Raw genomic sequence first — 23,526 nt, forward strand, 5'->3', positions numbered from 1 at the left:
CATAAAACAGAGACAATAACACTGAAGTTCATTCACTAGTGAGGAAAAAATCAGTATACTTTGCGGAGGGCAAGTTAGCAAGATTTATATAAATTCTTAAAAACCGATGAGACTTTCTGACCAGCAACACAACTTATGGGACTTCTCATGCAAATAAAGAAGGAAACTGGGCCCTGGCTGGCATAGCTCGGTGGATTGAGCACGGGCTGCGAACCAAAGTGTCACAGGTTCGATTCCCAGCCAGGGTAAATGCCTGGGTTGCAGGCGATAACCCCCAGCAACTGCACATTGATGTTTCTCTCTCTCTCTATCTCCCTCCCTTCTCTCTCTAAGAATAAATAAAAAAATATTTTAAAAAAGGTCACATTAAAAACAAAATACCATAAACTTAAAAAAAAAAAAAAAAAAAGGAACCTGGGAGACCCTGCTGTCTGGCCGCGGGGATTTACGGAATGGAACGGCTACATGTAGTCAACGAATGACTAAAAAAGTATTTGAAATGCCTTTGGAGGCCTAAAGATGTCACTGAACTTTTACACAGGTAAAGTTAGGTAGCCAAGACAAAACAAAATTGGATTTATGATTCGTTTTGGCAACTACGATCACTTACACACTCACACGTGTATGTGATGACTGTGTGTGTGTGTGTGTGTGTATCTCAAAGGGAATGAAAATGAAGTACTCCAAGGAAAGCACAGGGGCTGAAACTAAATGCTTCTAAAAATCTTTCCGCTAAAAAAATAAATAGTTTTCCCTTTCGTTTTTATTTTTCTGAGATTGACATAATGAAATGCATTGCTTAGGGTAGAAAAAAACAATAATTAGGAGCATTTCTTGGACTGAATAGAAAATGCATCTAAAGCACACGCAGAGCTGGAGCGGAAAGGCAGGCAGGAGACCGGCCGTCGGACCGGCCCCTGCATGACTGCGCCCGCCTGCACAGCGCGCGCCACCCCCGCCAGGGCAGTGCCCCCAGCTCCCGCCGTGCCGCGGGGCTCTAGCGTTCCCAGCGCCGTCAGGAAGCAGCCTCAGAAACAGCGCTGTTCCAACAACACTCCCACGTTGCTTGAGGAAGATAAAAGGCCAAGGTGTTGAGTGGACTTCATTACACAGCATGCACCTGACGCAGAATACTGAGCTCTACACAGTCCCTAGTGGAGCGAGGGAACGAGGCAGGAACCGCGTCTGGAATGGCCACGAGAGGGGAGAGGGGCGCAGCGATTTTTTGTTGAATTCACCTCATTCTAAGGTGCTGTTTTCAGGATTGTATTGCAATACTCACTGCATAAAAAAATACATGTTAAAAAATGCTCCGTGTTGAACACACGACTGTAAAATACAACATGTACACTAAAGAGTCCCCATCGCAGACGAGAATGTCTGAGGCTGCCCTCGTCCGAGGCACCCGTGTCCACTGCGGTGGCTGGGGCGCGGCCTCAGGCGGTGTACCTCCGCTCGCCCTCGTGCTTCCCCTTGTGGTGCTTCGTGTAGTCGCCGTGCAGCTCCGTGAAGACGTCTCTGGTGCCCGGGGGCAGCGAGGCCCGGAGGAACTGCACGTCCGGCTCGATGCAGAGGTCCAGGAGCAGGTAGACGCCCTCCCGCAGGGGGCCCTTCACGGCCGGGGACAGGGTGACCTGGGGAGGGACACACTGTCCGTGAGAGCCGACAGGGCAAGGCCGGGCCCCGGGAGACCTGACAGGGAATTTCAACGTCCACTTCCAACTTGAAGAGACACACCGCTTTTAAGACATCATGTTGCACACAACTTCTATAACTTAACATTCACATCTTGAAAATTTATATTTTGGGGAAACAGAAGCCAACTTAAGTAGACAAAAACCTGGAATCAAACATCCTGGGGGTAGCTCTGGATAAACAAACACATGAGCCTGTGTGTTCAGAAGGAGCATCTAAAACCTGGACTCTTCACATTTAAAAACCAGGAAGAGCCGCCTGCACGTGGTGTGAAATCCGTCCACGTGGTCAGTCTCGCTGGAAGCTGCACTAACCAGCACGGAGTCACTGCCGTGGCTGCCCCACCCCCGAGCAGGGTGTGCCGGGGAACCGGCCGGCTCTGACACCCTCCAAACACAGCACTACTGGGCTGAGGAGCAACTAGACCGTTTCACACAACCCCACATCAGATGTGATTTGATCACCACTTACTGGGTATTTTTATTCCCAGCAACAACAGCACAACAGGCCCTAAATTCCTAACTGCCCCAGAATGGCCCCTACAGGACCAATTTCTTTCCCGAACTCCTGGGTTAACTGAAATCTGGAGCGCAGCAGTGGTGGGGCGGCCCAGCTCTGATGCAGCTGCACTGGATATCGTGCATCAACTTTCAGATCAGATTCAAATCAGCATCTAGACAAAAGGCCGGGAGACAGGCCCACTCGCATCTGCAGCAGAAACGCAGGCTGTGGCTGAGGCTGGCACCGAGCTGAGCGTGAACAGGCGCAGCCAGAGGTCCGGGGTGTGGCTGATTCTGCACACACGTCCTGACGACCTAGGAGAGGTCATCTGCAAACCACAATGCCTCTCTGCCAATCACAGCCTCCAGTGGGGACGGATCTCATTAACTGGGAGGAGTCTGGGTCACCTAGGCAACCACGGGAGGCAGATTCCTAAAGAGGCCATTTGTGTCTGCCACTAAAAAGATACCATTCTTCAAAGTCATGATCATCTTTACATGACAGAAAAAATTGTGGCAGATGATGGCCTGAAATTGTACTGTTTTACAAATAAGAACTCAAGGACAGAGGTGCACTGCCTTGTCTGTGACTTCAGAGAAAGGCACTGGGGGGGGGGGAGAACAAATAAAACAAAAAGGACAAATGAAAAACAGAGGAAGTCCTTCCTCTCACCAGTGGGGTGAGGACTTTTTAACTTGACTGCTCATTCGTTCATTCGCTCATCACACACTAAACAAGTAACCACTTCCACAAGCAAAAGGGGGGGACGTGACCTCCCCAGAGGCAGCACTGAGACCTGAAGCCACGCTCGTCACAATCCCTTCACCTGGGTGGGACCTCGTGAGTGCGGCCCCGAGCCGAGGGCTCTGGTGGGCAACGGGAGGCCAGTGGCATCAAAACCACACGGCCACCCCGTCTCTCTGTCTCAGAAGATTTATTTATGACGCAGGAGAAAAAGTCGGTCCTGCAACACCAGGGCCACCGGCCAGTCAGTGAAACCTCTCTGCGGAGCCGCAGGAGCCGCAGGCAGGACGGGCGGCACGAATGACTGCTCGAGCCATCAGGGGGGCAGCTGGGAGTTCGGCCCACGGGGGGAGAGAGCAGCTCCCGCCATCCCCGGGCTCATCGCCACCGTGACACAGCGCTGCACGGGGCAGGGACAAGATCCGCAGGAGTCGCTGCTTCTGCTGAAGGACACGTCCGACCAGGTCACCGCTCGGACAGCTGACAGGCCACCCACGCCCCACGGCACAGAAACAAACACCAGGGGAGCGCGCAGGGGGCTCGCTCGGCTGTCCGGCAATAACTAATCTTGGAAACGCCTTCCCGGTTTGGAAAGGGTCACAGCTCTCCCAGTGGAAGCCTCCAGTGCACGTGGAACACCACGTCCTGCGTTACCAAATTGAAAAGCAGATAAAAGATAAGACGCAGGCTCTCCTGCCAATGGGTTCTCGGATACTGGAGCCTTCGATAATTCCCAAGGCCTCTCGCTTCCAAGATCACAAATTAAAAAATAACCGATAAACATAAAGTAGACATGAACAGTAAGGCCAGGAAACAAGAGACTTTTCATACAATAAATCTCAGAGTAATAATGACTTACGAGTTCAAAAAATTACTGCCTCCCTTCTTGGCCCTCAGTGAAGTAATATCACTGTGTCTCATTTTATTCTTCAGTGAAACAGAAAACAATGCCAGCTTTTCCTTCAGCAAACGCTTATGTATATTAATGACTTCAGTGCCTGGAAAAATATCAAGATTCTACAAAAACGCTGACTGGTTCCAAGGAAACCAAACTCCGAGCCCACGCCAAAGGACGAGGTGCAGGGTGCTGGCGTGCTGCCGAGGCTCACGCGCGCTGGGCCCCGCGACCACGCGTGCGCCCTCGGGGCCGGGCCGCCCCCTAGGCGTGTTCCGCCTGCCCCCCGCCCCCGCCTGGCCCCACCCCCGACAGGCATCTCCACTGGCTGAGGTGGGCAGGGCTGGTGGGTCCGAGTGAGCTGGTGGTGACAGACTCGTCCTGAAGCAGGCTCAGGAGGCGCGGACGCCACGCCAGGTTCCCCGAGGAAGCCACTCGGCTGGAGGGCCCTCGGGAAACGCAGCACCTCTCGCGTCACAGGCTTCCTGGCGGTTTTAGCCCTGCTCCACTTGTGTCCCCACCACACCATCGACTGTGAGGGTCTGCGGGCAGCTGGGTCACCTGCACGACACGCCCGACGACTACAGGCCCCGGAAGCCCTCTTTCCGGTCGCCAGTGAGCCCGGTTCCGTGCCTACACCTGGGGGCATTTCACCTCCCTGATTACTCAGAGACCAACCACAACAGGCCCGAGGTTCGTGCTGGGGCCAGACAGAGACCTGACAGCTACTGGGGGCCCCCCGTGTCCCACACCACAGCCCACAGCCGTCCGCCCGGCCTACCTTCTGCACCTCCGCCAGGTACTGGGCCACCATGAAGGGGGCGAACACCGCGAAGTCCTCGGCCCGGGCTGCGATGTGGCTGCACATCCTCTCCACCAGGCGGGCGCACTCCAGGACGGCCGGCAGGTCGTCTGCGCTCCCTACAGAGAAGCAAAGTGTTTCCAAACCCGTCAGCCCCACGCCGCGGGCTCTCCTCCTTCCAGTTCTACACTTCCACTGCAGCCCCAAGTTACTCAAATCTTCCCCCTTGCCCACTCTTTAATTAGCTTATTTTGCAGGCAGAACGCGGGAGAGAGAATATGTCCAAATATTCATCTACACAACAAAGGGAAGAACACTTAAAATAATCAAGAGTACATGGTTTTTGTGAAGAGTTTATCGAGAATAATCAAGATTTTTTAGGACGAGATCAAGGGTAGCTGTTGTATTTAAAAGGGAGACAGACTTCTACAAGGCGGGCTTAAATAGGCAGAAAATAATGGAAAATTCTTTGAAAATGGTTTCTCACATCGTGTGATGTTGGAGATAAGATGATGTCTTTGCCTCCTTCCGCTTCAGAAACTGTGCAGAATTTTTCATTTTCAGGCAGATACATATATAAGACTCAGTTGTCATTCCCGTCCTCCCAGATTTCTTTCTGACCCCTGGAGTTCTTTCCGCTGTAAGGGGCCAGGCCATCCAGGGCCTTCTTAAGAAACCCACTGAGGAATTCAAACCGGCCAAGGGAGCTAAACCAGGAATTCCAAAGTGGAGGTCTCAGCCCAGGTCCCGGCGGCTCCCCCGGCCTCCACGACAGAGCCCAGGTGCCTGCCCCGGCTCTCACCACCCACCAGGGTGATGCACCCACTGTGACAAAGTTCTACAAAATGCAAACAGATTACAGCGACAACAACAGGACAGTGGCTGCCTGGGGCTGGCGCCAGACTGGGGGAATGGACCGCAAGCGGACTCTTTCCGAGACGATGCAAATGCTCTGCATTTTGATTGAGGCGGTGGTGTCCTGCGCGTAGTGAGTAGCCTATCAAAGTGCACTGAATTGTATACTTTAAGTGGATGCAGTTTGTCTCTCATACATTATGCCTTAATAAACTCGATTTTTAGAATGTACAATGTCTTTTTCAAGACCTCGATTATGCATACGAACATGTACGTGCAGTTTTTCTAGATCACTGTCATTTCATGAAATCATGTAAACCGTCAACGAGCACAGGGCTGTTTCAGCAGGCAGCGCACTCAAGTGGGGCACTCTGGCAGGTGATGGGCACCATTCCTTCCTTCTCTCTCGTGAGACCGCACCACACACATTCGCGAGGCTCACAGTGTGACGGCGGGTGTAACATGTGGCCACTAAGGAGGGCATCGGTGCCAACCCAGACGAGTCAACAGTGGAAGTCCTACTCGGTCCGGCCACGGACGCATCGGAGCACCGGGTCTCGGCCGACAGGAGATGACTGAGCTGCACGGACGTGGACGCAGCAGGACACGCAGCACAGAGCCGAGCACAGGCCATGTGCGCCTGGGCTCCCCGGGACGAAGGACACTAGTCCAAGGGCACACAGGACACGCCTGTGCCAGTGTGTGACCAGGCCTCCGCTCATGGCCTGGTGAGACTGGGCCCAGGGCTCCCCCCTCGCCGCCATGTCCCACCTCCTGTCACAGCCACCCTCGAGAGCCAGAACAAGGACTCCTGCCTGCAGAGCTGAGACGTGACCTCAGAGGCCTCGGCACAAAACTGCCGTTAGCCACCGCCAGCCGACCAAGGCTAGCGTGGGACCTGGAACCCGGTTCCCCATCCCGCTCCTAAATACAGTCACAGTGTCACACCGAGGTGTACTCTGCACCCAGCACGGGAGGAAGCCCAACACCGAACTGTGTGACCCCCGACTAACCCCCAAGCCAAGCAGAACACTTGGGGAATTAGAGTGCAGTGTTAACCATGCCTTTTCTTTACTTACAAGTTAGTTGTTTAAGAAGTTACAGCTTAAATCTACAAGCACGAACCTATCAAACCAATTCCCCCTGGCAGGGGGAGGAGCAGAGCACGACTCATGCACTGCTAGTTGGTCCGGAGCCGCAGCCCAGGTCCTCGCTGACGCCCCCCAGGTGGCTCACAGACCCTCCTCTGAGCCCAGGGCTCCCGTCACACACCCTGTCCTCGTGCTTGGCACCCCAGATGGCACGAGGTGGTCCGTGCCATGCAAATTAGAAGCAGTGCAATAGACAGCCTCGCTTCATAAGCAAACTTTCAATTAACGCGACTCTCCCCCACATTAGAAATTTAGCAGGGATCCACAGACTGCAAGGCTGGAACACAAGCTGTGTATGTGGTTCGTGCTGCCGCCAGCAGCAGCTTGCGTCCCTGGTCAGCAAACAGGACTTTGCCCAGATGGGGCTGGGATGGGGAGCGGCGGGCATGGGCGGAGCTCGCCCCTTCACACAGTGCGACGGCTCCTCACCCGCCGCTTCCTCCTCAAGGTCCCCATTAAAATACGGAGTCAGTCCTTAAGGCCAACTGGGACTGCACTCCCTTTCACATCCTCTTTTTATGAGAGTAAACATTTCCTGAATCTAGGTGCTTATTTTTTCCAGAAAAAGAACTATTCCAATTAGGAGACACCAAATGCATTCACGGTTCTAGATACAGTAAAAAGTTGTGACACTTTGAAATTTTTCAAGAAGTTGTTGTGAGTATTCATTTGATGACCTATTTCTTAATTACTTACACTCAGCTGGGTGGTTTTAGTTTCAGTGACATACGTGGCCAGAGACACTGCACGATAAACACATTTGAAATCATACAGCTGATGCCATGAGTCTGAACTATTACCTTTATCTTTCTGCCGTCCCTCATGAATAACTGAAAACAGCAGCCTGTTAAAGCAGTTCAAGAACGAAGGGATGGCCTTCCGCATTACCTGTAATAACAGACAAAAGAATACAAAAATATGTAGGCAATTGTTTATTTCAGCCTCTCTCTCGAGGAGCTCATCTTGAGTTCCTCCTTAACCTCATCCATCAGGATGCTCAGAACAGCTGAGGCACCTTCGTCTTCCCTGGGCTTTCTGGGGAAACTGCTCGCCTTACTTGACCCTTTAACGTTTAAGGTCAGAGGACCTACTGCGCAGACCACCAACACTGACCTCGCACCTCCTGGGGCCCCCTACCTCCTCTCTACCCCACAGGGTACAGGAAGGCGAACAACTATAATGAGTCGCATCATCCCTGTGGCAACACCACGTCACCATCCTCGCCAATTCTCCCCAACAGTCTACTTCTGCTCAACAAAGTTATTACTTTCATAAGCTGCACGAAATCCTGCATCTTCTGCAAGACCCGCAATTTCAGTTGGTGATTGCTTGCGCTTGCATTTATATTGCACGGTCACATGAAGCTCTAACAACCAACAGAGAGCTTTAGTAACAAAGCTGCGGACAAGGCAGGCAGGGCCAAAGGCAACTGTTACGTGGGGAAGGCACTGGAATGAGGTCCAGTATCACGAGCACTGAGTTTACCAGAGAATAAATGTTTTCAAAACAGCATCGCTGGCAAGTCTCTAACCTTAGAACATTAAAACACCTAAAACCATGTGACTGTGCCTGTGGGTAGGGGTCTCCCTCCTTATTTACGAGTCCCCGTGCATCCCACGGACAGAGGCGGCGCAGCGCCAACAACACCTGGCCAGAGAAGTCCAGTCTCGAATCTAAGACTCAGACTTTATTGATGGCATTGGTCAGGTCCCTGAGCGACTCTGAGCCTGCTTCTTACCCATAAAACGGGATTACCAGCTGCTTAAATGTGCTGTAGTGGGGACGTGGGGCACGCAGCAAGTGTTCAGGGAAAGCTGGCTGGACGGGACTCTGCTCTACGAGGCATCTGTTTCTAGCATCCGTTTAATCTGAAAGGTGCACACTAAAAATGGGAATGCAGGGTGGCTCACCCTCGAGATCCACTTGCATTACAAACCCAAGAAGAACACTAAGCAAGTGAGTGCCATGTAAACAGATGATCTGCGAAAACAGAGTAATGTCTAATGAGTTTCCTTAAAGAGCTAATACACAAACACCACTCAAGTGTCAGGTCCAACAAAGACAAGCCCGCTCAAAGAGCCCGATGGGAAGGTCGGGCGCTCCTGTGCTTGAGAAACCACTCCGGCCCTGGCAGTCCCTGGAACCCACTGTTTCCCTAGCAAATCAGCAGCGTTATTAGCCTGTGACGGCAGGGGAGCCCCCTCCTGCAGAGGAGAGGCTGCCCGGGACCCGGCGCTCCGCCCGCTCACCTTTGGGTGGCACTGCAGGATGGAGAAGAGCGCGTTGTGCACGCGTGGGAAGATGCTCCCGTACTCCGTGGGCTTCAGGTGGTCCAGAGGGACCGTCAGCAGGATGCTGAAGGCCAGGCTGACGTGGTGCGGGTTGCTGATGGCCTCCTCCCCCTGCCGCAGCAGGGCGGCCAGCACGTCCAGAATGGACTCCACCAACGCCAAGGGCAGGGGCTGCTCCTGACAGGCCTCTCGGTTTTGCAGCTACAGGCCAAGGAGGAATGAAGAAAAGAAAATGATGGTGATTCTCAACAGAAATGACAAAAACTGACACCAGCAGAGGGGAGACCTGCAGCGATGGACGTAAGAATGTCCAACCCCCCACGTGCACCGATGTGGTCGGCGGGGAGCTCGAGGTGACAAGGAGGCTAGTGTCCACGTCCCAGGGTGACCGCTATGGACTTGCCCGTTTGGGGCCACACTTTCTGTGGGATTCATCCACCCTGGGAAGTAATTTCTTATCAGAGCTGATTCATCCAAGCTCTCAAAACAAGAAAACTTCTCGTCAGATACAACAGAACGACGTTTTCCTAAAAGGAGCATTGGTTCTGCATGTGTATAACTGAATTCCATTTGTTACATCTCCTAACCGTCAGCTCCAGCTGAAGGTGTTCCATTACTGTTCTACGTCACAGAGAGAGAGACTCAAGATGAGGGCCAGCACAGCCTCCCCGCCTAACCTGGGAGCACTCACCTGCGACACCCCTGCCCCTGCCTCCCACGCAGCTCCTGTAAACAGCACCTGTGCTGAGGCCTCGTAGGGCCTGTCTCCCACAATGCTCGTCTTTTTCTGGGTGCTCTGGCCGTGCTAACTCTGTGCAGTCCTGCTTAGATTTATCCAAGCCACTTCTAGCCTGGTGTTCCTATCAGTACCCACCCGCCACACCCACAGATAACACTGCTCACCAGCTATGTGGCCCTTCACCTCCGACTCTATCCCCCCCCCACACTCCTCCTCTTCCTCTTCCTGATGCCCCTCCCCCCATATACACACAGGGAGAGACCGGAGTCATCTACTAACGCAGATTCCCAGGGAAACAACTCAACAACGAAAGAGAAGAACAAGAGAGAAGGGTAGATCATGCTCTGGCCAGTGTGGCTCAGTTGGTTAGTGTCGTCCTGTACACCAGAAGGCTGAGGGTTCGATTCCTGGCCAGGGCACATGCCTAGGTTGTGAGTTTGATCCCTGGTCGGAGCACATGTGGGAGGAAACTGATCAATGTTTCTTTTGCACTGATGTTCCTCTTTCTCTCTCTCTCTAAAATTAATAATCTTCTTTTTAAAGAAAGAGTAAATCTCTTCTTTAGACCCTCCACCCTAAGAATACGGTAAGTGAGGGCAATGCTCCCAGCACAAGCTGGCGTTAGAGCTGATGACGACGGTAGACGCTGGTCTTCTGAACTGAAGGGAAACACCAATGCCAGACCCTTCGGAGGACAGAGACCCTGAGACATCCCCAGCCTCGAGCCGGCTTTCGTTCTGGTGGAACGAGAAGCCCTGTGATCGCTGCGCGCAGTCACCAGGGCCCGGTACGCAACGTTCGGGTGGGACTATGACAATAATCTGTGCCACGTGGCCACGCCATTCTATAAAGCCATTTTTCCTCGCTGCATCAGACCGTGAACACACACACACACCCCTAGAACTAGTAAAGGCACTACACCGATCACGACAGTTTGTGGGGACAGAGAAGCTCCAGAACCCCTCCCCACCTCCTCTATTTCAAGCAGGCCTCCACAGCAGCCTCCTCTGTCGCCACAGCCCTTCCACCACAGCCTGTGGGAGGGCCACGGTCCTGCCCGGTGGAGCAGGGGCTCCTCACGCCTGCACACAGTTGCCAGCCAGAACCGATGTGTGACCGCCTGGATGTCACAGCCATTAAAACCACCACTGTCACCAGGCACAAAAACAAAAGTGAATGCTTCCCCACGCTCCTCAGTGGCCCTGCACCCCCTTTTACCCCGCGTCTTCCCCGGTGACTCTGATGCACGCAGGCAGTGACGGGACGCCTGCGGACAGACCTCAAAGCACTCCACTCACGGCGCCTTCGGGACGCAGCCCCCAGAATGCTCTGCACAAAGCCGAGGGAGTGCCGCCCTCCGCCCTCCGCCCTCCGCCCTCCCCGCGGACAGGAAGCAGGAGGGGGCGGGGCACTCACAGTCAGAGCCGTGATTATCTGTGGGCATGCGCGCCAGAACAGGCGCGATTTCTCTCCGTCCAGCGGGCAGCTCAGCAGCAGCTTGACCAGTGTCACCGACGACAAAACGGTCTAGGAAAAGAGAGAGAAATTTTAGCAGAAATAGTCAACTCTGGGAAAATCCACCTCAGAAAGCAGCCGGTCACTCCCGCTGAAGTCGGAGAGCAGCGCCCAGGCGTCACCCCGGCCGGCACGGCTCAGCTGCCCGCGGCACCGATGAGGCCCCCGCAGCCCGCACTCCCTCCATGAACCCCGGGAATCTCCGTCGGTTTTTGTGCTTGGCTCCAGGGTGACACGGCCACTCAGGTTTCCCTGCTGAGCTGCCACCCTGCACGCGCCTGCCGGCCAAGGGGGGGGAGCGACCCACCGGCTCGTCTGCTCGCCACGCGTTCCTGACGTCCAGCCCGTGGAGAACGCACTGCAGCAGCGTCCGGAAGTCCTCTGTCGTCCTCGCCTCCAGCATGTGGCTGAGCAAGGCTCCCAGGTGAGGCTCGATATCCTGGATCACCTGGACTGGAACCGCAGGGTCTGTGTGGGACAGACATCCAGACTGTTCAGATGGGACGGACGAGCGGGGGTGAGACAAACGAGCGCAGCCCCAGACGACACAGCACACAGCCGTGCGGTCACCGTCCCAGGGGCACGGAGGCGCCCCAGGCAGGGCCCCCACACTCCCAGCCTGATGCTTCTCGCGCACACGGGGCCAACCCCTGGGGGCGGGGGACGAAGCCCAGAAGCCCAGCAGGGCCTCCCTCTGGACCGTGGGAGACGGGACTGCTGCTCGCTTTCTGGTTTCCTCTGCTTTCCTTGAACTCCCCTATGAAGCCAGCAGGTCCCGGCGTGGGTCTGCCCGTGTCAGCAGAGGGGTACGTTGAAGAGACGAGAAGAACCCTCAGAGTCTGGGGACTGCCTGCTGCAGGCACCTGGGTGTCTCTCACCCAGAGCAGGAGAGCCTCCTAGATGTCCCTGGGCCCCCGGCCCACGACTTCATAGTGACCCCAAAGTGAGGACATTCGGGGCCCTTTCCAGGCTGACCCCAGCTGCTCTGTCCAGCCATGTTTCCGCAGTCAGGCTACCGCACACGGCCAGCCTGGTGCGTTCCCAGTCCCAGTCTGCACTTACTTTGTGCAGCACTGAGGGCAGGGGGGCCGCAGGCGCTGAGCGAGCTGGACGCCATCTCCCGAAAGCTGTAAGAACCTGGACACACGGCCTCTAGCCCCAGAAGGCACAGTGGAGGGCACCTAACAGCGCCAGGTGCTGGGCTGGCCCCGCAGAGCATGGACCACACGGGAGGCTCACCGTGAGTGCCCCCTCTGCCCTGCACCCCGACCCGGCCTGCCTCTCCTTCCACAACCACTGCCTGCTGGTGCTCTGCCTGCATGCCATCTCTCCACCTCTAGCCCCACCGTCTGGCTCACCTCACACGACCCGTGTCACCACTGCAATTTGTGTTCAGTCCACCCACCATTACGGCAGAGACAGGAGGGCCACTGAAAGGGAGGCACCAGCAGCGCTGTTCGGGCCTCCATGCTTCAGCCCGGCCTCGGCCCAGGCTGCGGCACGTCCCACAGGGCTCCACTTAACACTTTCCAATCTGTGCGCACCTGGGACTCCTCCTCGCCCGTCACGGCTTCTCCACCGGGAAGCGGAGAGGCTGGCTGGAGTGTGTTCTGAGGGTCAGGCTTGGCTGACAGACAGCCCCCCCAACCTCACCTCAGAGGATTCATCCTGACCAACCGCCAGCCCCGAGAACAACCGAAGTGAAAAGGAAACCTGTGCCACAGGGTGTGGCATGTGACACGTGCTACCTTGAAACGGGGGGAATCTGGCCCATTCGCCTCTGTGTGACCTGGGGGACCTCAGGTTTGGCTGGAATCCTCGTGCAGGAAGACACTGTCTGGCTCTGCGGTCCTGTGACATCCCACCAAACGCTGCGGTGACATTACCGTCTGCGCCAATTAGCACCATGGTGCCAGTGACCGAAGCACTTATACTGACACCTGGGGGCTGAAGTCCTGCCCCCAGGGAACTTCATGAGGTTCCCTCTAAATTAAGTCATTGTCCCTTTTCAGAAGGTGGCAGGTTTTCTGTGTTTAAGTTAACTGCTGGCACTGAGGACCTGATGTGAAGACTCCACCCACAAGAACGCAATGATCTCTGCTGACCACCCAGGGCCAGAGCGGATCGAAGCTGGGAAGGAGCAGCAGAGATTGCACAACCAGAAACTAGAACTTTCTCCAAAGTCAGTGAAAAACTAGGACACGGAGCACCATGCCTAGAAGGCCACCATGTGTCCAGCACAAAGACACTGTGAAGGTGACCGCTAACCAGGGCAGAGAGCGCCGCCACTGGAAAGGAAGCGGGTGGGGTAGCAACCGAGGGGGCGGGGCCTGCAAGGGCGGGTTTTCTCCCTGCTCACTCCGTCAGCCTTCTGAAATGAGCATCTGCCCCTGGGAGGGGAGCGGAGGGGTGGCAACTCACCTCGAGGGCCTTTCCCCTAGGTTCCCCCAAACGCTCCAGAGCACAGAACAAGCTCGAGAGACACTGTCTTACCTGCGAGGACGTTTCTCACGGCATGAAACACGGAGGCAAACACGGACTCCCCCTCGGGGTGCAGTTCCGGGGCCGAGGAGAAGAGGGCCAGAAACCGCACGGCTGCCTGGAAGGACTGGGGGTGTCCTGCCAGGGCCGGCAACGCGGGCAGGACCTGCGAGTAAACGCTCCGGTAGAGGGCGGGGCCGGGGAGCGGTGTTTTGTCCGTGACTCGCGAGATCTCGGTCTCGCTGGGCCTGGGGTGCTGGCCCACCTCCACTTCTAGGAGCGTGCAGACCGAGGAGAGGAAGGCGGGGTGCAGGCCCCGGCTCTCCCGAGGCGCGCAGAGCCGCAGCAGGGTGCCCAGCTGGACCGCCGCCTGCTGCAGCAGCCCCGGCAGCGCTGCTTCCGGGGCCTCGGGCTGCTGCCTCCGCTCTCGGACGGAAGGCCCCAGCACTCCGCACAACGTGGTCAGAGCCACCAGGAGGAGCTGCCGGCCTGGAGGATCCTGAGTTTTCACCTGTTTGCCTGAAGCTGCTTCAGTGTACCCTTTGCACTCAGAGAGGAATGCGATGATTTTCCCAAAATTGAGCACCGGGCTGAGCTTCATCTGCACGAGCATCTGTAGGAGCTGTTCCAAGAACGTCCCTATCACTCGGAGGAATTCCAGCCAAGAGGGGTCATCCCGATCAATAAGAAATCTACTACTGGCTTTGAACAGCGAGGTCAGTACGATTTCAAATATGTCACTGACGTACATGACCTTGAGCACTGAACGGGCACTCTTCCCTCTCTGCAGGTAACCGAGAAGCCGGTAGCAGGTCGTCAAGAACTTCAGGGTCTGTGGGGAGGAGCAGGGGCCCCGCAGCTTGGCCATGGCCGTGGACAGGAGCAGAAGGAAGCAGCGCACGTGGCAGGCAGCCGAGAGGCTGTCCAGCTGCAGCGCGGACACGACGCCCAAAAGCCCCAGGATGCTCTCCAACTGCTCTCCCCCGAGCCGAATGGGGAAGTCACTCTTGGCCAAGGATAGTAAGTTCTGGGCAATTTCTCCTCTTGATTCTGCACCTTCAGGTCCGACTTTGGCATACCTGGTTTCCCAATGGGCCACATCTGCGGGGTCCTCTCCAAAAACCCAGGGTAGCTGCTGGCTGAGAAGCCTCAGGTCGCCCCGGGCACCAGAACACAGAACGCCGGCACACCTCTCAGTGAGGCACACCAAGAAGGCAGAGTAAAGGGACTGCATTTCTGGGAGGAGGGGGCTGTGAAACAGGGCCTCGGATATTTTTCCAAGTGTGATGTTTGGCTCTTCATCTGCTGAGCCTTCCTGGACTTTGCTCATTGGCAAAGTGTTCAGGAGGACACCAGCCAGGTATCTCACGTCATCTGCACAAAGATAGGGTGTTAAGATTGTGAGATTTGACACAATCGAGTGCCAGTGAGCTATAGGGTATGTGACCACACTCACTGTCCCCACCTGGCCGTCCCAGGAAGCCATCGTCCCTGCAGTCAAGCTCTCTCTGCCGGAAGCAAGGATGTAGGCAGCATCATCCCTCAGAGTACAAAGGGCTTCTTCACACTGGAAACCGGTTTGCATCAAAGTCCTTTTCATTTTCTGCAAGTAGAGCTGTTCTAAGCAATACCTGCCCAGAGAGTCAAACTGAGCTGTGATCTTTTCTATCTTCTTCCAGTGGTGTGTTTCTACACCTGGGAGCAACAGAGGGAGGTTCGAGACCTCCGGAATAACACCTGTAGGGGCCCCAGATGCAGCGTGATACTGGCTACAGTTCAAACCGAGCACAGTGTCAACCTGCGCCCAGGTGTGGGAGAGCAGCAGCGCGGAGTCGCTGACCTTCTGCAGCCACAGCTCCGGCTCTGGGCCCGGGGGGTCCAGGAGAAGGCCCAGCAGGGGCTTCACGAGCTCTCGGAGCATCCCCTGCATGGTGCCCTGCGTCCGTCTGATGACAGGCAGAGGGGTGTTGCTGTCCAGGCTCCTCATGTTGAACATGACACAGTGCAGCAGGGAGCTCAGGGACAGCGACTTCAAGGCCGTGTCCATGTCATCCCGCAAGTAAGGCAGAACCAAGGACTGGAACTTCTCCAGCACCAGAGACCAGGCGTCCAAGACCTGACTCGGAGGCAGCTCCAGGAGGCACTCGCAGAGCACCGCAGAGGGGCCTGCAGCCAGCACCGGCTGCCGCAGCGCCTCGGCAGCGGGGCGACACATCACCCCCAGGATCTCCTCGAACAGCCGTGGCACCTGGCGGAGTTTGACGTACGTCTGGAAGAGAGTGTGAATAAGGGCTTCCTGGGCCTTTCTGGTCCGAAACTCTGCTACGTCCGCATCGATCCATGCTGCAGCCAGCAAGTCGTCCAGGTCTGGCTCCAGGATCAAATGGTTGAGGGACACCAGAGCCCTGAGGCAGCGGAACCAGGCCGGCACGGACGCCTGCGGGTGGTTGACCAGCAGCTCGGCCACGCGGCGGTAGAAGCGGAACTGGGCCTCTCCGTGCCGGATCTTGTCGGCCGCGATGTTGTAGATGTTGTTGCTCGCCACGGAGCTCAGCAGCTGCTCCACGACCAGGAGTTCTGTGGTCCAGTCCGACGTGGACAGGGCTTGCAGCTGCTCCCCCTGCAGGTGTGAAATCCTCAAGCAGCCAAACAGCCTGGGAAGCACCTGGAAGCAGAGAAGCTGATTCCCCTCCTTGAAGTAAGAGTCTAGAAAGAGCTTGTACAGCAAGGCCACTGAGCTGGCCACAACCGCAGCATGAAGGGACGACTCGCAGTAGCCAGCATCGACCAGCCTGGTGATCACAGTGTCCATGGGGGCTAGGAGATTCTTCATGGCCCCCAGCTTCGAGTCCCCCTGCTGCTGGTCCAAGAGCTCCTCCTTGTAGGACGAGAGCAGCTCGAGCTGAAACACACCACCTCGAAGCATGGCCTCTATCTGACTCCGAAGGTCCCGGCTCAGCCCCTGCCGCAGCTGTCCCTGGCCAGCCTGTGTCCACGTGCCCCCCGAGAGCAGGTGCCTCAGGACAAGGCAGGGCTGGAGCAGATGCCCCGTCACCTCTCCAAAGGCGCGCCTTGGGTTCACCTGCTGCTGCTGGATCAAGAGGTAATGGCCAAGGGCCAGATGAATGACCTCGAATAACTGGGCCACCACGGCAGCTGCTGGCTGCCTGCAGGCCGACCAGCACAGCTGGCTCAGCAAGGCCACTATCAGCTCCTGTCTGGCCGTGTAGATGACCGCAAGGGCGGGCGTCGAGAGGATGCCCTGGCAGCAGCTGAGCACAGCACAGATGTTTGTCTGGGATCCCGAGCGAGAGAACTCAGCTATTCTCTCATTTATGATCTGAACATTGACAAAGAAAGAAAACGCGTTACTACCATAAACCCTCACATACACACAGAAAGCACAACAGAATCAATCAACTCACCCCTTTCCCTCATCTCGATAAAAGAGAAAGACCAGATTATCACATCTACATGAACTTGAACCTGTTTTAATTCCTTCACACATCCTTCTACCAAAACAAACTCAAAAAAGGCAGCAGAGCAGTACCTTTGTAAACCTGCTTGCCCCTTTTTAAAGAGCTGGGTTTTATAAGGCTTAAACTCCGAACATCAAAACCTGCAATTCAGCTCAGATATTACAGGCCAGTGGCCTTTGGCTGTGATCCTATTGTCCAAATTACATTTCTGCAATCAATTGTACTGTTTCTGTTTTTAAAGCCAGAGCAAAAGGCACTCTCAAAAGAGGAAAGCAAATGTTTTCAGTTACTAGGTATTATGTAGCAAACCCATAATGTATATTTCCAAAATTCGGAAATCCACAAACAACAGAAAATATGAGGGCTGGGAAGATTCCAAAATTCATACATAGGCTACGTAACTTGCTCCTATCCTTACAATATCTGGGAATCAGGTTTATCCCAGGTGCTCAACTATCAGTAGCCCAATGACAGGTGTGATTATCTCCATTCAAGTAACTGCTGGCTCTGGAAAAAGCTTAAACGAAAATGCCAAACACTTAAATGCCAGTGCACTGCCACAGGGATCTCTAAACATTTCTGATCACACAACTCATCTGTAATACTTTGCCCCCATTTATACCCAAAGGGCAATGTATCTATCCAATGAATGCATGTACTACAGAATTAATACTTTACGTAATCATATAAAGCACACATAAATTTTAAAATGACTTTGCTAAAACACGTAGAGATGAAGATTATTCAGAACAACCCAGTTCAGTGGTCACCAGTCTATTATGATAACCAGTGACACATAACTTAGAACATAATTTCAAGAATCACTAAAGCCTATGCACCATCTATTTAAGTCTATACAGCTCAACTATTTAATTCCTCTGTCCCCAGCATTCACTGGTTTCCTCTTTCTTCCTGCACACGCGTGGGCGGGGCAGAGTGACGGCAGAAGACACAGGCTCAGCGACCAGGCCGTCTGTGCCACTCACCAGCTGGGTGGCTTTCGGCAAGTCACCTAACTTCCGTGAGGCTCCGCGCTCATCATTAGCACTTTTCATGGGCACCAGCTGTTCTCAGGGTGTTTCCACACACTCGGTTTTGACAGTGAAGTTCGTAAGTGTGATCTGAGGCTTTGAGATCGCTTTGAGTCAAGAATCTGAGGAAATTCCTGTCTAGATTTTGGCCTTTGACCTCCCTTCAGGCCAACAGAATGGTTGGGGGTGTGGAATATTGCACCAAGTAGCACCATTTGCTGGTTCTTTTCCTATTAAAAAGGTAATCAACAACCACTTCCTGAAAAAGTTCTAAGCTTTTCTTGAATGTTAAATAACAAAGCACTTAGCCCAATGTAGAGTACACAATACTCATACAATGAATGCCAGTCATTATTATAATTCTAACATGACTTCCTTCTTCCCTGCCTTAATATTTCCTCCATCTTCATAAAATTAACCCTAAAACAAATAAGCTTCCAACATTGATGGGAAATCAACAGAGATGCACGTAACACACACAGGACAACACAAGAAACTATTACCTTGATTAGGGAAACCTGAAGATTAACTGTCTTTCCATTCTTGAAGAGATTCTGTAATTTTTTGCTATGCAGAATGTTATCTATATAGATCCACAGCCTTTCAACAATGTCTTCCTTCAGTTCAAGTTTTTTCTTGTAAAATGCAACTAATGACTGTCTTGCCCAATCAAGTAACACCTAAATTTGGAAGAAATAATACTCTGAAAGTAAATGAATTTATTTACCAATAAATAAAAACACTGGACATTTAGAGACTTTCCACGTACAAGAAAATCCAACTGCCAGGGAGAAAAGTCTCCTCTAAAACTCACCTTTAGTATATCACATAACTGTTTTGTTATCTTAAACTGTTTATTATTAAGAAATTAAAATAGAACAAAAATAATTTTGTCTTCATCTGAGGCCCATCGAAAGTTTCGAGTGAAACTCTGACAGTTTCTTTTAACTTCTCTATATAGTTAATACTAAATTTCAAAGGTTAGAAACACCACAGTTGCTCAGAATGACAACAAAATGAAGCAAAAATGCAGTTGAAGGACAGGAGTTTGTGTCCTGGCTTCCCATGTCACCTGTAGCTTAACCTCAAAATCTACTGACCTCATCTAGAAGACCGAGCAAGTCTTCTGTACAATGATGCACAAGCACTTCGTGCAAAGGAGTGTTTGACACAGGTATTTCCATTACTGTGACACGCTTCCTTGTTCACTAACACAAGGAAAGGTGGCGAGGCCTCCGTTCACAACACCAGAAATGTCCATCACAGTATGCACAGTGGCAGATGCCAGAAGTGTCCACCACAGTATGCGCAGTGGCAGACGCTAACAGGAGCAAACCTCTCAGGAGAAGGGGCGGGAGAGCCTGGTCAAACTGCCTGCCACGGCCATAAAAGAGAATGAAACCTTACCCTTTGCAACAGCTCGGTTGGACCTAGGTGGTATTATGCTCAGTGAAATAAGTCAGACACAGACAAATACCATATGACTTCACCCATATGCAGAAGCTAAAGAAAAAAAATAAATGAAGAAACAGACTCGTAGATACAGAGAACAAACTGATGACTGCCAGAGAGGAGAGGAGGAGGGGTTGGGGATCTGGGGCACTGGGTGAAAAAGGTGAAGGCATTAGGCAGATTGGTAGTTACAAAATAGTCACACGGATGTAAACTACAGCATAGAAAGTACAGTCGGTAATATCGTCACAACTATGGATGGTGCCAGGTGGATACTTAAAATATCAGGGGGACCGCTTTGCAAATCACGATGGTCTAACCACTGTGATGGACACCTCAAACTAATACAAAAAAGGAATACTGAATGCCCACTGTAACTGGAAAATAAAATTTAAAAATGCCTGCATAACCTCCCCTTTTGTCTCATCATGTGCAGCACCTGCCAGGTGACTGTCAGGCTGTCACGGACCTCAGGAGCAGCCAGCTTTAGAAACCACTAGATCTGCCAGTGCTCTACTTTCTGTACCTCATCCTCACTTTAACAGACGCAACCCGTGTTTGACACACCCCCTGCTACCTTCTCTAATGCTAGCAACGGTGTATGTGCCCCCCACTTCGTGAGCTCATCCAAACACACTTAGCCAAGTAAGATTGGGGAGTGTTAGTAGAGGGCAATGTCCTTCTTGGTCCCTACTCCATTTCTAGAACGGCTTAACATAAATACTAAAGCTTCTCTACTTCCCAACCTTGAACTCACCAAATTCCAACGACGTTTAACAAAGCTCCAACAAGCAGTTGCATTTGGAGCATCACTCTGGATTTACAAACAAATGGAGCTACCACACTCTCAATCTCATTTCTGTAACCCAATTCCCAATCTGTTCACTGATGTATATACTTAATTTGGATTATAAGAGATGCTTACTGAGGTTTGCAGCAGAAAAAGTTTGGTAACAAAACACCTGACGTTACTTTTTCTCAGACATTACTTTAACTTCCAGCCAAGTTTCCTTCCTCAACTGCTTTTCTAATCTTTTAAAATTTTAACTAAATGTCAACGTGCAAGCTACACAAATGACAATTATATTAGGTTGTAAAAATGCAAGTTTCACATTAAACTTACCTGTTCTTTATTTGGAAGAATGCACTGGTGGGAGATCCAAGCAAAGTGAGCTAGCTTCAGTTTATCTTCCCAGGAAGTTGTCTTGCTTTTAAGCTTATGGGAAATGCCAGAATAAACAGCGGCCATCGCTACACTTTATCTATAATATAAAACAATGGGAAAAATTATACTAAGATCAAACTCAACAGGCATCAGAAAATGAACATTATAAGCCCTGGCTGCCGTAGCTCAGTGGATTGAGCTCGGGCTGCAAACCAAAGTGTGGCAAGTTCGATTCCCAGTCAGGGTACATGCCTGGGTTACAGGCATGACCCCCAGCAACCACACATTGATGTTTCTCTCTATCTCCCTCCCTTCTCTCTCTAAAAATAAATAAAATCTTAAAAAAAGAAAAAGAACATTATATATCTTATTGTCCAATATAACAGGGTCTGGAACAAATAATGCCCCCTTTTTACTCCAAAATCTTTTATCACAAAATCAGAAGCATGCAATTCTGTAACATAACAATATCCCACTCAAGCACACCATAGGACATTTTAGGCAAAATGTTCAAATTAAAACTATAAATCATTACACCCATATTATTACCTTACCAACCACACTCAAGCAGGCCTTACTTCTGCAGGGCCCTATGCGTATATGTATAATATTCCTTTAATGAGTTAAAACACATCAACAGAATTTTGGGCATAAATCTATACATAAGTTGCTAGGGCCTAAGAAATTCAGACAAAAGCAGGCAGAAGATGGATTACATATGCAGGTACAAGTATCCATGCTGTGATGAAACATCACATCCTCAAAGGTGAGTGTGCATGAATGCAACTGAGCAAAGTGTTCAAATTCCTTGTACAAGAAGAGTCACTCACACATGGTTTTAGGTTAAAAAGTTAAGCTTCTGTACAAATCCCCTAAAATATAGTATATATTATGTATTGAAACAACTCCACTAAGTAGTTCAAAGAGCTAAATAAGTAGTATTTATAGAAAGTAATATTCTAAATGAGAAAGAAAAACAGTATTATAAACCCACTCTCAATGGCAGTACTGTTATTTCAGCTACAACAGTAATTCCCCACTGTAACTCTATTCGTTAATACGTAAGTTTACAAAAGACACACTGCTTCCAAAAACACTGTGAAATACAGCTACATAGCTAAGACCGTAAATATGGAATATAATAAAATCATGAACAAAGGAGGAAAGCAAACACACTAACAACCTGTGATTCTATGTAACTGAAATAAATGTAGCTTTGAGTTTCCTAAAAGTCATAGTAAAAACGGGAAACATCTGGTTAAGCCATTATCATTACATGAAAGTACCCAAGTCCTTCAAAAGAGAAAAAGTTTTCATGATACTTAATCCTGGAATACTGGCTTTTTGTTTTTTTATTTGCAAATACTTATTTGTAAATAAAAAAATAAGATAACGGAAATACCACCCAAAATCGCAGCTCCGTGATTCTAACATGAAACTGTCAAACCTAAAAAACTTTTGGCTGGATCACTTGCACTCTTTAAATCCATGGGGCCCGAAATCCCTTACTGTGAACGGGTACCTAATGAGCAAACACACCGGGTGCCAGACGCTTACACTGCGCATCGTACCCTTCCCTTTACTACAGAGAACAGGAACAGTCGAGCACTGTCATTTTCCTGTTTTGTCAAAACCTCCAATACCTAACAACTTGTTACTTAATTTTTAAGTTCAATATGTTTGTAGCCATCGCCACAGCTACAAAGTGCTCAAAAAGTATTTGCAGAGTTGGCTACAAAGACGCCCCAGGTACCTCCCGGCTCTACCCACGTTCGGCTCAGGGTGGCCCCCAGCGGTCTTAGCAAAGGGTGCAAACAGCACAGGGCGGACAGCACAGCCCCAGTACCTCTCAGGCAGAGGCTGGTCCGAGCCGCTATCTTCCCACTGTCGCGGAAGGAGCGAGCCCAGACGGCTCTAGCGCAAAGCCCCGGGAGGGGTGGGGTCCGGGGCGGAGGGTCGCCCCCAAGTAACGCGCTCACCTCGGGGTCCACTCTGGGTAGGGGCCGCCGGCGGGGGCAGAGGGTCGTCCCCAGGTTGGGTGCTCACCTCCCGGCCGACCCCGCGTAAGGACCAACCTGCAGGTGGTCCCAGGTAAGAGGCTCACCTCTGGCCCCGCCGCCGGTAGAGACGGCGGGTGAGGACGAGGGCAGTTCCCAGGTTAAGGAGCTCGCCTCCAAGCCCTGCCGGGATAGGGACCGCGGGCGAGGACGGAGCACGGCGGCGACTAGTTGGGGCTCCCGGTGGCCCCACCACGTGAGACCGGCCCCCTCGCTCCTTCCGCCAGACGGCGGCAGCGCGGCGGGGCGGGGCGCGCGCACGCCAGGCATCGCCAGCAGAGCGCCGAGGCGCCGCGCCCATTGGTGGAGACGGTTGCGCGTTGGAGGCCCGAGCGGCCCAGCCCGCGGCCCGCTCCGTGTCAGTCAGTCATGGAGCGGCCGCCCAGAGCCGCGGCGGGGGCGGCGGGGCGCGGGGCGCGGGGGCCCGGCTGAGCCGGCCGTGGGAGCGAGACCCTGCCGCAGAGACGACGGAGGCGGAAGCAACCCGATCCCGGAGGCGGCGGCGGCGGGAGGAGCCGGAGCCGCCTGGGATGTTCAGTGAGTGCGGGGGCGCGCGGGAGGGGGCGGGCTGGGGAGGGGGTCGCGGGCGCGGCGCGCGCGCGGCGGCGGGGGGCCGGGCGGGAGGGAGCGCGGGCGGCGCGCGGAGAGGCCTAGGCGGGGCGCGCGCCCGCAG

General features: G+C 52.9%; 2 protein-coding genes across 4 annotated transcripts in view; one reads left to right on the forward strand and one right to left on the reverse strand.

Moving 5' to 3' along the window:
* Positions 1-288: 288 nt before the first annotated feature.
* URB2 (URB2 ribosome biogenesis homolog) lies at positions 289-23,176 on the reverse strand. 2 transcript variants are annotated; one of them, XM_045859500.1, is made up of 10 exons: positions 22,901-23,176; positions 20,755-20,893; positions 18,683-18,859; positions 13,682-17,009; positions 11,496-11,656; positions 11,090-11,200; positions 8,893-9,135; positions 7,444-7,531; positions 4,617-4,756; positions 289-1,634 (listed from the first exon to the last, which is right to left on the reverse strand). In XM_045859500.1, exons 2-10 carry the CDS (start codon positions 20,878-20,880, stop codon positions 1,437-1,439), a joined length of 4,572 nt encoding a protein of 1,523 aa, XP_045715456.1. In that variant the 5' UTR covers positions 20,881-20,893; positions 22,901-23,176; the 3' UTR covers positions 289-1,436. The 2 variants fall into 2 exon arrangements, with proteins under 2 accessions (XP_045715456.1, XP_045715465.1); XM_045859509.1 differs by lacking the exon at positions 22,901-23,176 and adding an exon at positions 22,776-22,871.
* TAF5L (TATA-box binding protein associated factor 5 like) overlaps positions 23,174-23,526 on the forward strand; it is a 33,027-nt gene continuing 32,674 nt past the window's right edge. The window contains exon 1 of one of the 2 annotated variants that reach the window (XM_045859529.1): positions 23,174-23,390. The gene's annotated coding sequence lies outside the window, so the exon portion shown is untranslated. The remainder of the gene's footprint in view (positions 23,391-23,526) is intronic. The other variant, XM_045859519.1, reaches the window with a different exon arrangement.

Source organism: Phyllostomus hastatus, unplaced genomic scaffold, assembly GCF_019186645.2.
Source record: "Phyllostomus hastatus isolate PE091 unplaced genomic scaffold, TTU_PhHast_1.1 phas_contig_148, whole genome shotgun sequence".
Classification (NCBI taxonomy): Eukaryota; Metazoa; Chordata; class Mammalia; order Chiroptera; family Phyllostomidae; genus Phyllostomus; species Phyllostomus hastatus.